Source organism: Salmo salar, chromosome 21 (genome assembly GCF_965601325.2).
Source record: "Salmo salar chromosome 21, fSalSal1, whole genome shotgun sequence".
Taxonomy (NCBI): domain Eukaryota; kingdom Metazoa; phylum Chordata; class Actinopteri; order Salmoniformes; family Salmonidae; genus Salmo; species Salmo salar.
In genome coordinates, this window is record NC_138311.1 from 14,108,246 (window position 1) to 14,121,378 (window position 13,133).

General features: G+C 42.3%; 1 protein-coding gene across 2 annotated transcripts in view; it reads right to left on the reverse strand.

Annotated features, from left to right (window-relative positions):
• Positions 1-13,133, reverse strand: part of LOC106581831 (kalirin) — a 292,220-nt gene that overhangs the window by 3,736 nt on the left and 275,351 nt on the right. For both annotated transcript variants that reach the window (XM_014164228.3, XM_014164230.3), the window contains 6 exons: positions 2,302-2,423; positions 2,052-2,183; positions 1,655-1,819; positions 1,190-1,268; positions 815-1,015; positions 148-286 (listed from right to left, as the gene is read on the reverse strand). In XM_014164228.3, the coding sequence (XP_014019703.1) occupies positions 148-286; positions 815-1,015; positions 1,190-1,268; positions 1,655-1,819; positions 2,052-2,183; positions 2,302-2,423 (838 nt within the window). The remainder of the gene's footprint in view (positions 1-147; positions 287-814; positions 1,016-1,189; positions 1,269-1,654; positions 1,820-2,051; positions 2,184-2,301; positions 2,424-13,133) is intronic.

Here is a 13,133-nt window from a genome sequence, read left to right on the forward strand (position 1 = left end):
ATTTCCATTAATTTGGGGCGTCGTGGGACGTGGTTTCATCTTGACAGACTTCTTTAGAGGTCTGAAAACATCTGCCAAACTAAAGTGTAATGTCACTTTAATAGCATATGTTCTTAGCATTGGTACTGATGTGTGCTTTGTGTTTACCTTAAGGTCTAGATGGGCCACTCTGCAGGTGTGGAGGTGCTGCAAGGCCTCTAAGGTGTCCTTCATAAAGTAGGCCACCTTCTCCTCCATCAGCTCATCATGGGCCACCAGGTAGTCCAACAGCCTCCCGCCCTCCAGCCTGGAAACAACACGAGACAAAAATGTATTCAGACCACACTATGACACTATTGTGCGTCCCAAATGGCACCATATTCCCTACACAGTAAACTGATTTTGACCAATGTAGGGAATAGGGTGCCAGTTGGGATGCAAACAATGACTATATTCATTTACACTAAGAAAGCCAAGTGTAAACTATAATCCCTAGCCTGGGTCCTATACTGGGTTCTCTTCTATGAAATTCATACCATGAGCTTCACATGTTAGTGTTGGCAACACAGCGAGGAGTTGGCTAAAAGCAAAAACAGACTGAAACACCAGGCTGTACAATAATCTATCCCTCTTTCTCAATTAATCTTTTCTCGATTCCTCACATCCTCTTTCCTTGCCGCCTCCTCAATCGTATTGGAGGATAAGGTCCAAAGTCCCTCCACCCGGACCTTCTTCTCCAATGCATTTTGCGAAGGAGGTGAGCAGAGATGACGCAAGGAATCAAGGTAAATATGAATTGAGAAACAGCCCAAGTCCACAGCAGAATTGTCCTTACAGCTCGAAGACCAACATGAGGGAGGTGGGGGACTCGTAGGTGTCAGTCAGAGCCACCAGCTGAGGATGCTGGACGTGGCTCAAGATGTCTGCCTCGTGGTCCACCTGCTCCTTCTTTTGCATCTTCTTAGTGATGTACTTCACAGCCACCTCCTTCTTACTGGCCTTGTTCAGACACTTTCTCACTATGGAGAATCGGCCCCTGGAGAAGGGAGAGGAGTAGGAGGACAGTTGTAACACGTAAAAAATGTAATTGTTGTACCCATCAAACTGCTGCTGTGGGCCTTTGTTATGCAAATTTGTATGAAAAATCCCAATAAAATACAACCAATTATTATGATAGGCTGCTTTAAAACAGTGGGGGTGTGTACTTTACCGTCCAATCTCACAAATTTCCGTGAAACTCGATTCAAAGTTGTCTTTCCACTGAATGCTCATTCCATCATATGTGGAAGCTTAGAATAGAGAGAATACAAATGGAATATTTTATTAGTCAATATTTACATTGTCGCTACATTTATGCAGTAACGTTTCTTCAAGAACCTCTCGATCTGCCATGACTGGTTTTTGTGATGAGGGTGAAATACCAATCGTGCTTCCAAAATGGCACCCTATTCCCTTTATGGTGCCCTACATTTGACCATAGGGCTCTGGTCAAAAGCAGTGCACTGTTTAGGGAATAGGGTGCCATTTAGTATGCATTCTAGGAGCAGGCACCTGGGCCCTGGTCAAAAGTAGTGCACTATATAGGGAGTAGGGTGTCATTTAGGACGTATCCATAGTCTAGGTATAGCTTAACTCCCTCCCTGCTTGTAGTGTGAAGGTGGAGGGTTTGACTCACTCCCGCTGGGTAGGGTCACCATGTTGGAGGGCTCGCTGGGTGGACTGACCCCCCAGGGGTTACTGGCATTGACACGGAACTGGTAGTGCCCCCCAGGAATGAGATCTTCAATCTTAACACACACATCTACCGTAGAGACCACTGACTGCTGCCACAGTAGGGAGTCTGCAGGGAAGAGAACGAAGAGGTTAGGTCAACAAGTTCTTGTTCAAAGATCTCAGGTGATTGTCAGTAGCTTGTGAATTGTAGGTGAAGTTGGGCCTAGATGGTGATCTTGGGTCAGTTTTGCATTTCCCCTACTAATGGTTAGGGTTAGCGTTGGGGAGGTGAGGCTGATCCTATTTCTGTATCTAGGAGCAACTTCGCCCCGGAGCCAGAAGAGATGGGCCTACTGTACCTTCCTGCCTGTACTCTACTGTGTAGCTGGACACGGCACAGCTAGCTGAGCTGGCAGGGGGGAGCCAGTGGACGATCACTGCATTGCTACTGGCCTCCTGGGCCACGGGCCTCGCAGGTGCTGTTGGGATACCTGAAAACAGACATCAGGCCAACATCAGTAGTCTCCATGGTCATAGAGAACCTCACCTTCTACCTCATTCCTCCCTACATCCATCATCCATAATCCCCCTCTCTTCACTTCCTCTTACCTTGTACTTTGATAGAGGCAGAGGAGGAGGCAGTGCCATGGTCGTTGACAGCCACACAGGTGTAGATGCCAGTGTCCTGGGGCATTAGGTTACAGATCTTCAGCAGAATGTCACCCGTATCCCTGGAGACAAAGACAGAAGAAGAGGCCAGGTTGGATTGATTGCTGAAAATAGAGCTTGACCTATGTTACATTTGAGTTCAATCCCAAATGGCACTCTATTCCTTACATAGTGCACTACTAAAATAGACCGTAACCCTATAAGTCCTGGTCAAAAGCAGTGCACAATATAGGGAATTGGGTGCCATTTGGGAGAGAACGTTGATGTATGCTTTAGCTGATTGCTTCTTTTACTGAGCTCCATCTAACGTTCATGTTAGTCCTCCAACAACATGTTTTAGTCTACTCAATGGATTGACAATGGGATTAGGCTACAGGCTTTACCTTTAAGCAATTCTCAGACAATAGAGTGAAACTTTTCCCTATATAGCGGGGTACCACTGGAATGGAATGAATGGAACTGTATCAAACATATAGTTTCCACGGATTGGACACGTTCCACTTATTTTATTTTAGCCATTACTATGAGCCATCCTCCCTCCATCAGGCTCCACAGGATGCCACTATATACCTGCGATCATCTAGACCAGGGGTTCCAAACTTTTTTCCCCAGGGCCCTCTTTTTCACATTTGAAAAATGTCAAACTGGAGGGCCTAGTAAAATGTTGTTTTGAAGCTCATTTCCTGCATTTTTACATAGTCTAACAAGACTCATGGCATCTTTTAGGCATCTTCCTCGGGCATTTTACTGCTTGTTTCTAGCCTAAAACATTGTCAATTTCTGCATAGTTTTAGATCGGTATCAACAATTGCAAATTGTAATTTTTTTTATTACAAAATAAGGAGAGCTACCCTCCTGTAGGTTTTCGCTCCGAATAACCTGATTCAGTTTATCAAACAGCTAATTATTAGAATCAGGTGCCATAGATTAGGGTTGGAGTGAAAACCTACAGGACAACCTGGTCTCGGAGCATTTCATCTGCTTCTGTACGTAAATCGGAGACACTGCTTTTAGTATGATATGTTATATTTTGTATGGTATACAGTGCCTTCAGAAAGTATTTAATCCTTGACTTTTTCCATATTTTGTTGTGTTACAGCCTGAATTTAAATGGATTAAAACAGTTTTTTCTCTCTTAACCATCTACACACAATACCCCATAAACAACAAAGTGAAAACATGTTTTTAGAAATGTTTGCTAATTTATTTGAAAATTAAAAACAGAAATATCGCATTTACATAAGTATTAACACCCCTGAGTCAATACACCTTTGGCAACGACTGCAGCTGTGAGTCTTTCTGGGTAAGTCTCTAAAAGCTTTCCACGCCTGGATTGTGCAACATTTTCCTATTATTATTATTTTTAATTCTTCAAGCTCTGTCATATTGGTTGTTGATCATTGCTAGATAACCATTTTCATCTAGATTTAAGTCAAAACTTTAACTCGGCCACTCTGGAACATTCACTGTCCTTGGTAAGCAACTCCAGTGTAGATTTGGCCTTTTTTAGGTTGTTGCCCTTGTCGTGGAAATTCAGTACTGAGAGAGACTTGGTCTTGGTAATTTCTTCAAACAATTATCTTTATTTAATATTGATTAATTATTGCAATAATGAGATGGTCAGCCCACCAGTCTTGACTAACTGTTAGGCTGAGAGTCTAGCCTTTACAGACGATGCACAGTTTTTATATAGCTGTTACCAAGATTGCTTAGTCAGTCACTTCTAACCTTCCCATAAGCCACCTTGGTTATCTACACAGGATGGTATTTTATTTAGTTTCCTCAGATGGCGGGAAGATGAGACAATGAGGCATTGTTCTTAACTCTTCCAGGCTCTCTCGATCTCGAGTCACACACACCACATCTTGTCTGTAGAATGCTAGCTTTTAGGTTTTTATCACCAACACAAGTCAATTGTCAGCTTCAAGCTATCTCTAGTAGAACCCATGTCTTCAACACCCAGACTTGCTGCAGGGTGCAAGAGTGGAGACCATAAAACACAACATTAGCAGGACAGAAATATCTTACTGTTCGTTAAGTAAATAATTGTTACATATCCAACAAATAAGGTGAATACATAATTTTTCCCTCACACCCTGCTGAAAGGTGAATTAATCTCCCAGTGCCTGGTGGAAAGGAGACTGAACCAGATTTTCCTCTAGGATTTTGTCTGTGCTTAGCTCCATTCCATTAATTTTTTTATCCTGAAAAACACCCTAGTCCTTAACGATTACAAACATACCCATAATATGATGCAGCCACCACTATGCTTGAAAATATGGAGAGTGGTACTCAGTAATGTGTTGTATTAGATTTGCCCCAAACATAACACTTTGTATTCAGGACAAAAAGTGAACTGCTTTGCCAAATGTTTTGCAGAATAAGGGGTTGTTAGAACGCTCATCTGTGTGTGTTCTACTGAGGATGGGCCTCTAGAAGATTTACGATGTCTTTGGGTGACACTGCATTCCAGAGCATGAGTTAATGTTTCTGTACTGGGGTACCAGGGGGAGATGGCTCCAGTATGGAGTTGGGGGGTTCCAGACTCTGGTCTCTACACAATGAGGACAGTTGTTACAGCATATACTGTCTGCTGTGAATTATAAGTATCTTTCATACAAACCTTAACCTTGTGACCCATTCCATACATCTGTTGTTTATCATGTAGACTAAAGCAGGATGGACTTTGCTATAAAATGCTGTGGCTCAAACCAGCTCGTTGAGTTCTCAGTGATCACTTCCAGGGGTGATTACCGACCAACTCCATTACTGCAGTAATTAAATAATAAAGTTTGATTGTTTTGAAGAAATCTAAAAGTCTCTTCTTTTGATTACAATAATTCCACCACAATTTTGGCGACGAGGATGGGATGATAAACTTCATTTTTCTGATTGTTCCCAGTGAAATCCAGGTTAACCGTGCATGGGGAGTTGCATTAGATGCAACCAGGGGAAAGCCACTCTCCACTATTTGGAGCAGATCGGATCCCCACCTAGCTGGGAGCGTGAGCTGAATGGATACATCATTTCGAACAGAATTGGATAAAGGGTGAGACTGGTTTCTTTCAATAATTGAACTTGAAAGTGCACAGAATTAATAGTACTAATTAGACATTAACTTAACATAAGTGAAAAAAAAGCCCCTGTTGAGGGTACGCTCAGAGCGAGGTCTTCCCTAAGAGCTGGGGTAACTAGCAGGACTGAGTTGAGTTGATGAGAGTGTTCTTAAGTGAGGTATCCTTGGACATGATTGTTAATTAGCCAATTGTGGGCTACCAAAAGTCCAGATCCGTGGTACTGGCTTACAGTAGGACTGGTGAGGTTAACATATTGAACGAAGAATGAGAGTGCAGGTGACGCCTTGCGAGGCATCTGACTTTGGTGAATTTCACATTTTAATGTGTACGTAATTGATAAAATGTTTTGGTAAACAGGTGTTAGGTTCTTATTTTTCAGAGTAAATAACTTACGGACACTAGAGAAGCTTTAACCAAGTTTAATCATCCCCAAAGGTTCTGTACAGCTGTAATCAGAAAAGATTTCAGACATCACAGTTTATATGCATCCTACTTAAGACACTCCTCTTTCTCTCCAATCCTTACATTTTATGGCTCTCCACAGGAAAGAAGTTAACCAGATACCAACCCTGATTACTCCCTTAAGGGGAACTGACCTCACCCCTCACCTCCTGACCTCAACCCCTCCTTCACCTAATCCACAGAATCCATCTGTCTTCCCTAAATCAACACATCGCTCTCCTCTCCTCTCCTCCATGAAACACATTCCAAAGCCTTCTGGCTTTTTACAAACTCTTCCTATTCAAGGCTTTGTCTCTATCATTTATTTAATATCTCAATGTTCAAAGTTTAGCCGATTCCAACACAGGTATGCCCTGGGTTACTATTGTTTGGTGTAATTGTGTGTGTTTTTGATATTCCTGGTACTTAGAAAATACGAGGTAAGATAGGATTTTTGGGGAGGTGTTACAAATTAAAGAGGAGACATGGGCACTCTGTAGGTAGTTTTGCACATTTGGATAGATGTAAAATAATCTATACCATAGTAATTGCAATAGGCAATATCCCAGTGTGGATACAACACCAGGTTTTGGGATCATTAATTAGGCAATATTTTGATAATGTTATGGGTTTCCCTGTTCATCTAGAGAGGGTTTTAAATCCTGTGTGGGTAATCTTTGTAGAAGTGTTCTGTGTGGGCACGGTAGGTTGACTCTGTGTGGGTAACCTTTCAATGATGTTCTGTGTGGACATCTGGTGTGAGTGGTCTGACCAATCCTGTGTGGATGGTTATTTAGTAATGTTCTGTGTGAGCATTTGATGAATCCTGTGTGGGTGATCATGAAGGCTCTGTGTGAGCCTGAGATAAATAATAATTAGTAGATAAATTAACGATATGCAATGGTTTAAAATAGTTAGGTACATACAGTTGAAGTCAGATGTTTACATACACTTATGTTGGAGTCATTAAAACTCGTTTTTCAACCACTCGACAAATTTCTTGTTAACAAACTATAGTTTTGGCAAGTCTGTTAGGACATCGACTTTGTGCACGACACAAGTAATTTTTCCAACAATTGTTTACAGACAGATTATTTCACTTATAATTCACTGTATCACAATTCCGGTGGGTCAGAGGTTTACATACACTAAATTGACTGTGCCTTTAAACAGCTTGGAAAAATCCAGAACATGATGTCATGGCTTAGAAGCTTCTGATAGGCTAATTGACATCATTTGAGTCAATTGGAGGTGTACCTGTGGATGTATTTCAAGGCCTACCTTCAAACTCAGTGCCTCTTTGCTTGACATCATGGGAAAATCTAAATAAATCAGTCAAGACCTCAGAAAACAATTGTAGACCTCCACAAGTCTGGTTCATCCTTAGGAGCAATTTACAAATGCCTGAAGGTACCACGTTCATCTGTACAAACAATAGTATGCACGTATAAACACCATGGGACCACGCAGCCATCATACCGCTCAGGAAGGAGATGCGCTCTGTCTCCTAGAGATGAACGTACTTTGGTGCGAAAAGTGCAAATCAATCGCAGAACAACAGCAAAGGACCTTGTGAAGATGCTGGAGGAAACTGGTACAAAAGTATCTATATCCACAGTAAAACGAGTCCTATATCGACATAACCTGAAAGGCCGCTCAGCAAGGAAGCATCCACTGCTCCAAAACCACCATAAAAAAGCCAGACTATGGTTTGCAACTGCACATGGGGACAAAGATCGTACTTTTTTGAGAAATGTAATCTGGTCTGATGAAACAAAAATAGAAAACCATCCCAACCGTGAAGCACGGGGGTGGCAGCATCATGTTGTGGGGGTGCTGTGCTGCAGGAGGGACTGCTGCACTTCACAAAATAAATTGCATCATGAGGAAGGAAAATTATGTGGATATATTGAAGCAACATCAAGACATCAGACAGGAAGTTAAAGCTTGGTTGCAAATGGGTCTTCCACATGGACAATGACCCCAAGCATACTTCCAAAGTTGTGGCAAAATAGCTTAAGGACAACAAAGTCAAGTTATTGGAGTTGCCATCACAAAGCCCTGACCTCAATCCTATAGAAAATTTGTAGGCAGAACTGAAAAAGCATGTGCGAGCAAGGAGGCCTACAAACCTGGCTCAGTTACACCAGCTCTGTCAGGAGGAATAGGGCCAAAATTCACGCAACATATTGTGGGAAGCTTGTGGAAGGCTACCCGAAACGTTTGACCCAAGTTAAACAATTTAATGGCAATGCTACCAAATACTATTTAAGTGTATGTAAACGTCTGACCCACTGGGAAAGAAATAAAAGCTGAAATAAATCATTCTCTCTACTATTACTCTGACATTTCACATTCTTAAAATAAAGTGGTGATCCTAACTGACCTAAGCCAGGGAATTTTTCCTAGGATTAAATGTCAGGAATTGTGAAAAACAGTTTAAAAGTATTTGGCAAAGGTGAATGTAAACTTTCGACTTCAACTGTATGTGAAAGCTATAAACCAAATCCACCTATAGAAGTAAGAAAATATTCCTGCAGGTTATAAAAATATTGATTAAGTGTGTTTGGGAACAGTACTGTGTGAATGTGATATGAGAGTTGTGTGAGTGTGTAAATAAGGTATAAACATTTGCATAATAAGATGATTGAAATTTGGTTAATAAATGTTGATATGTTATTTTGGCGTTCCGTCCATCACTGGCCATCATAGAATATCTCGGGGTGGTATTGAGAGCAGGACGTTAGCAGCAAGTCTATAGTTTCTGGGAGCCTAGACTTTGCCGTGGTTTCTGGGAGGTCAGAGAACCATTGAGGATCCCATTGTCCAGGAAGCAAAAGTGTTTTTTTTTGTTGGCTCAGCTGGGAGTATGTTTGGAGAGCTGCTTCGTAGCTGTGGAGAGTCCTTGAAAACGCAAATGGAATGGTTGATGTGAGTACTTAAGCATTTCTTACGTTTTATATGGATTCTGTGAAGATATGAAAATATGATGAATTGTATGTGTGTATAATCGATTACTGGAGATTTGATAAAGTAATAATGGGAATATAATGAGATGCAACTTAAACAACCCATACGTAGACGTACGTAGGTTTTGAGTTGGTCCCTTTAATGGATCATTTGATAAAGATGAGGATTAAGTATTATTCAACTGTCTACAAAGTCTGGGCAATTGTCTCAGAAACTGATAAGAGTGTCCACTATTGGTTAATTTACCCTAACGATGTAACTATAAAACGCTTATTGGATTATTCTCTGTACGGGAACTACATTTAAAAAAAACTGCCCATAAGGCAGTATGAGAGGAGTTGCTATATTTATTGAATAAAACTTTTTCCATAAAGTTAGAGCGAATTAAGATGGAAACTCGACGTAACTTATAACGTCGTACAAAGCCTAGGGTTTCCAACAAACTACAGTAAGTATCATTGTGGAGCTAATGTGATATAGTAAAATCATTTAGATATGTCGCTTGAGAAAAGATCATCTGCTTTTATTACAAGGCGCAAGATCTGGTTTTAAATCAATGAATGTCGATTTAACGAATTGACTGCTAATCTATTCCTTTTGCGCATGTGAGAATCTCTGCGGAGACACGCTTGGACCTGTAGGGCTATTTATGGGAATTGTCTGTTATTATGTGCCAGATGTTAAGACTACAAGCCATTGTAATTGGGTTATTTGTGGGATTTATTTGTCATTTCAATATCACTGGGTCTATGATATTGACTAAAATATGGGATTCTGATTGTAATTCAAGTATTGGTATGTTTTGCCTGGACAGATACTGCCGCCAGTGTTTGTTTAAGATATAAACTGAACGTTTAGCAGCTTGTTTAGTTCAAATTGAAAGACTACTTTATTCAATATAAATAGCGAGGCGATTTCAATGTAATACGTTGTCTGTTGCCTAAATAGTCTGCTGGAATAACATATTGAGAATGGAGTCGTATTTAAATAACTGAATCAAATAAGGGACAGTTACCTACATCTAATGAATTCTAATAATAGTGGATAGGTAATAGCGATAGAGCTGTGCCCTTGATCAAAATTGATAACTAAACATGGGTATTAATTATTGCATGATAAAACTAGGTTATAATCGAAGTTGTGGTTAGTAAATGGCTGTAGTATCGTGCTCACCCCCCCCCCCCCCCAAAAAAAACTATTTTTTCTTATGGATAGACTGATATATTTTATACATTTGGCGCATTACATGTTACTTTTAAAGTCTTGGACATTTCATAAGTATGAAGCCGAAAGAGAAGAAATAATTGTCAAGTTTGTTTTTAATCTTACCATAGAGGTAAATGCAGTACGTTGTTTGAGAATGGGTTATATTTTTCCTACTGGTAAGAACAGAAGAGTTAGTCGTGCTCGCTGGGCTATATCAGGCTGTAAGGATTCAGTAGGACATTTGTGGTCCAACCCTGCTCCATGGCAGGAGCCTTCCTCTGCGCCGGTGCCCAGTCCAGGCACGGCGTTCAGCCCGGCGCCATGGCCGGATCCGGGGTCTGGGCGGGGGCGGCGACCCGCACCGAAGCCGGCACCGACACTAGTCACCCCCCCTACCCTCCCCAGTGCGGGGAGCAGGCACAGGACGTACCGGACTGGGGAGGCGCACTGGAGGCCATATGCGTGGAGCCGGCACGGACTGGTGACACATACTTCAGGGTGAGTGCAGGGAGCAGGCACAGGACGTACCGGACTGGGGAGGGGCACTGGAGGCATGATGCATGGATCTGGCACAGGTGTCACCGGACTGGTGACACAGACTTCCGGGAGGATGCGGGGAGCTGGCACAGGACGTACCGGACTGGGGAGGCGCACTGGAGGCCAGATGCGTGAAGCCGGCACAGACTTCACCAGACTGCTGACAGGGTCTTCAGGTCGAATGTTGAGCAGAACACACTTGTCCAACATCTCTCTCATCTCTCTCTCTCTCCCAACTTCTCCATCGCCCCCCTGACGGTCTCTGGCTCTTCAGGGTGAGTACTGGGAGCTGGCACAGATGGCACCGGACTGATGACCCGCTCTTCCACTCTCCGCTGCTCCGCCGAACACCCCTTGTGCCCCCCCCCCCAAAAAAAATCTTGGGGTTTCTGTGGCCACGGTTCCTGGCGTCGTTGCTGTCCTTCCTGAGTCCTCTGTGACTCCCGCCAAGGAAGGGTCTCACATCCACTCATGACTTCCTCCCATGTCCAAAACTCCTTTACCTCGCGAACACGCTGCTTGGTCCTCTTTTGGTGGGATATTCTGTCACGGTGCTGATAAGAGACGGACCAAGGCACAGCGTTTGTTGAGTTCCACATACTTATTTAAAGTGAAACTTCTAAACCAAAACAATAAACAAGCAACACAATCTGACTACGTGGTGTAACAAGCACCACCACAAACAAACAATATCCCACAAACACAGGTGGGAAAAATGGCTACCTAAATATGATCCCCAATTAGAGGCAACGATTACCAGCTGCCTCTAATTGGGAACCATACAAAACACCAACATAGAAATATTGAACTAGAACACCCCCTAGTCACACCCTGACCTACTACACCATAGAGAACCAAGGGCTGTCTATGGTCAGGGCGTGACAGTACCCCCCCCCCCCCCCCCCACCAAAGGTGCAGACTCCAGCCGCAAAACCTGAAACCAAATGGGGAGGGTAGGGTGGGTGACTAGTGTCGGTGGCGGCTCCGGTGCGGGTCGCCGCCCCAGCCCAGACCCTGGATTTGTTAAACAACAGGTTTGTATGTTTACTAAATTAATGCAACAGGCTGAAATTATTAGATTACCAGCAAGGATCATTGATTCCTTACGCTGAGACATTGATTACATTTGCGACAGAAAAAAGTATTACATTTAGAGAGGTTCAGGAAACATCTAAGGTGAAATAGCTATTACATATGTTGTTGGACATTGGTCTAGTAATGACACCAGAATCATTTGACCTTGTTATGGAAAAAAAGAGACCAGTCATATAATATAATATGGGAGGGAATCGTTTGACTCGGTGACGAGATACATGTTGCAGTGTCTGGGGGTTTCATTGTCTCTCCTCGAAATGTTTCCCGGGCCTGTGGTCTTGGGCAGAGCAGTCTGTGAGATTGAGGCCATAAACTACCAAATGAAATAAGGCCTGGTCATTTACTGGAAACCTGGGATACGAAATTAATGAAATGTTTGACTGTTTCTTATTAATTAGTCTAATATAGTAAGAAACACTTCTTTGAAGGGTTTGTATGACCTCTGACCTCTGTCCTGACTTTCCTGTGTGGTTTGATCACCCTCACTGGAAAGCCATTTGGATAATGAATTTAAGGTCATTTGTAATACTGATTTGAAGGTCATTTGTAATATTGATAATTATGATGATGTTTATAGTTGTTAGCCATATTTGTGATTTGGACCATTGTGAAGAAGGAGAGGGTGTTGCCTTTTACTAAGGGTAGGCTGTCTTAAGTCTATTTTCCTATGACCATATGGGTATACTTTTTGTTCTTTATGGCGTTAAGGGTAGTGTTTATATTGTTCTATTTTTATTTTGACCAGTAGTAGTGTTTTTTTTTATTTATTTTTTTACACATTACTCACATGGGGAGTTGTGTGTCATAATGGGGGAGGTAGCAGTCCTCTGAGGTTTTGGATTGAAGTTTACACACCTTGAGTGATATGTGAAGGAATGTTTGTTGTGTTGGACCGAACAGTGGGTGTACCTCAAAAGCCCTAATTGGCTGAAGAAAAGCGAAAAAAGCATTCAATACGGCCCTGTCCGCACCACTTCTACCGAGAGACCGGAGTCCTGAGCCAGCACCCTGTATGCAGCATCCAATCGGAGCTATCAACTGCTTTTCTCTCATGTCTTTTCTCTCAGGAGTGTGACAGGAGTCCGCATGGAGTGAGCATTGGGAGAAATCTGTTCCAAACTTCTCTTATGTTGTTGGTATACTGGTTGACAAATGGACAAGACATAATGGGTGGTAAAGGTGGTGGCGGCTCAGGTGAGACATTGAAATTGGGACATTATCATGGGTCATCCACTTTGAACCGTAAAGCTATCTGAAGAAGACAATGAAGAAGATGCCAGAAGAATCAGTGCCTGAAGGGGGGGAGGGATCAGGTTGATTGTAGAGGTCTACACACTACATAAAATTATAGTAAATTTAGATTAAGAATGCATTAGGACACTGATCTGTAATTATAATCATGATAAGTTAAAACTCGAATTACACTGTATGCTAATATAAATGTAC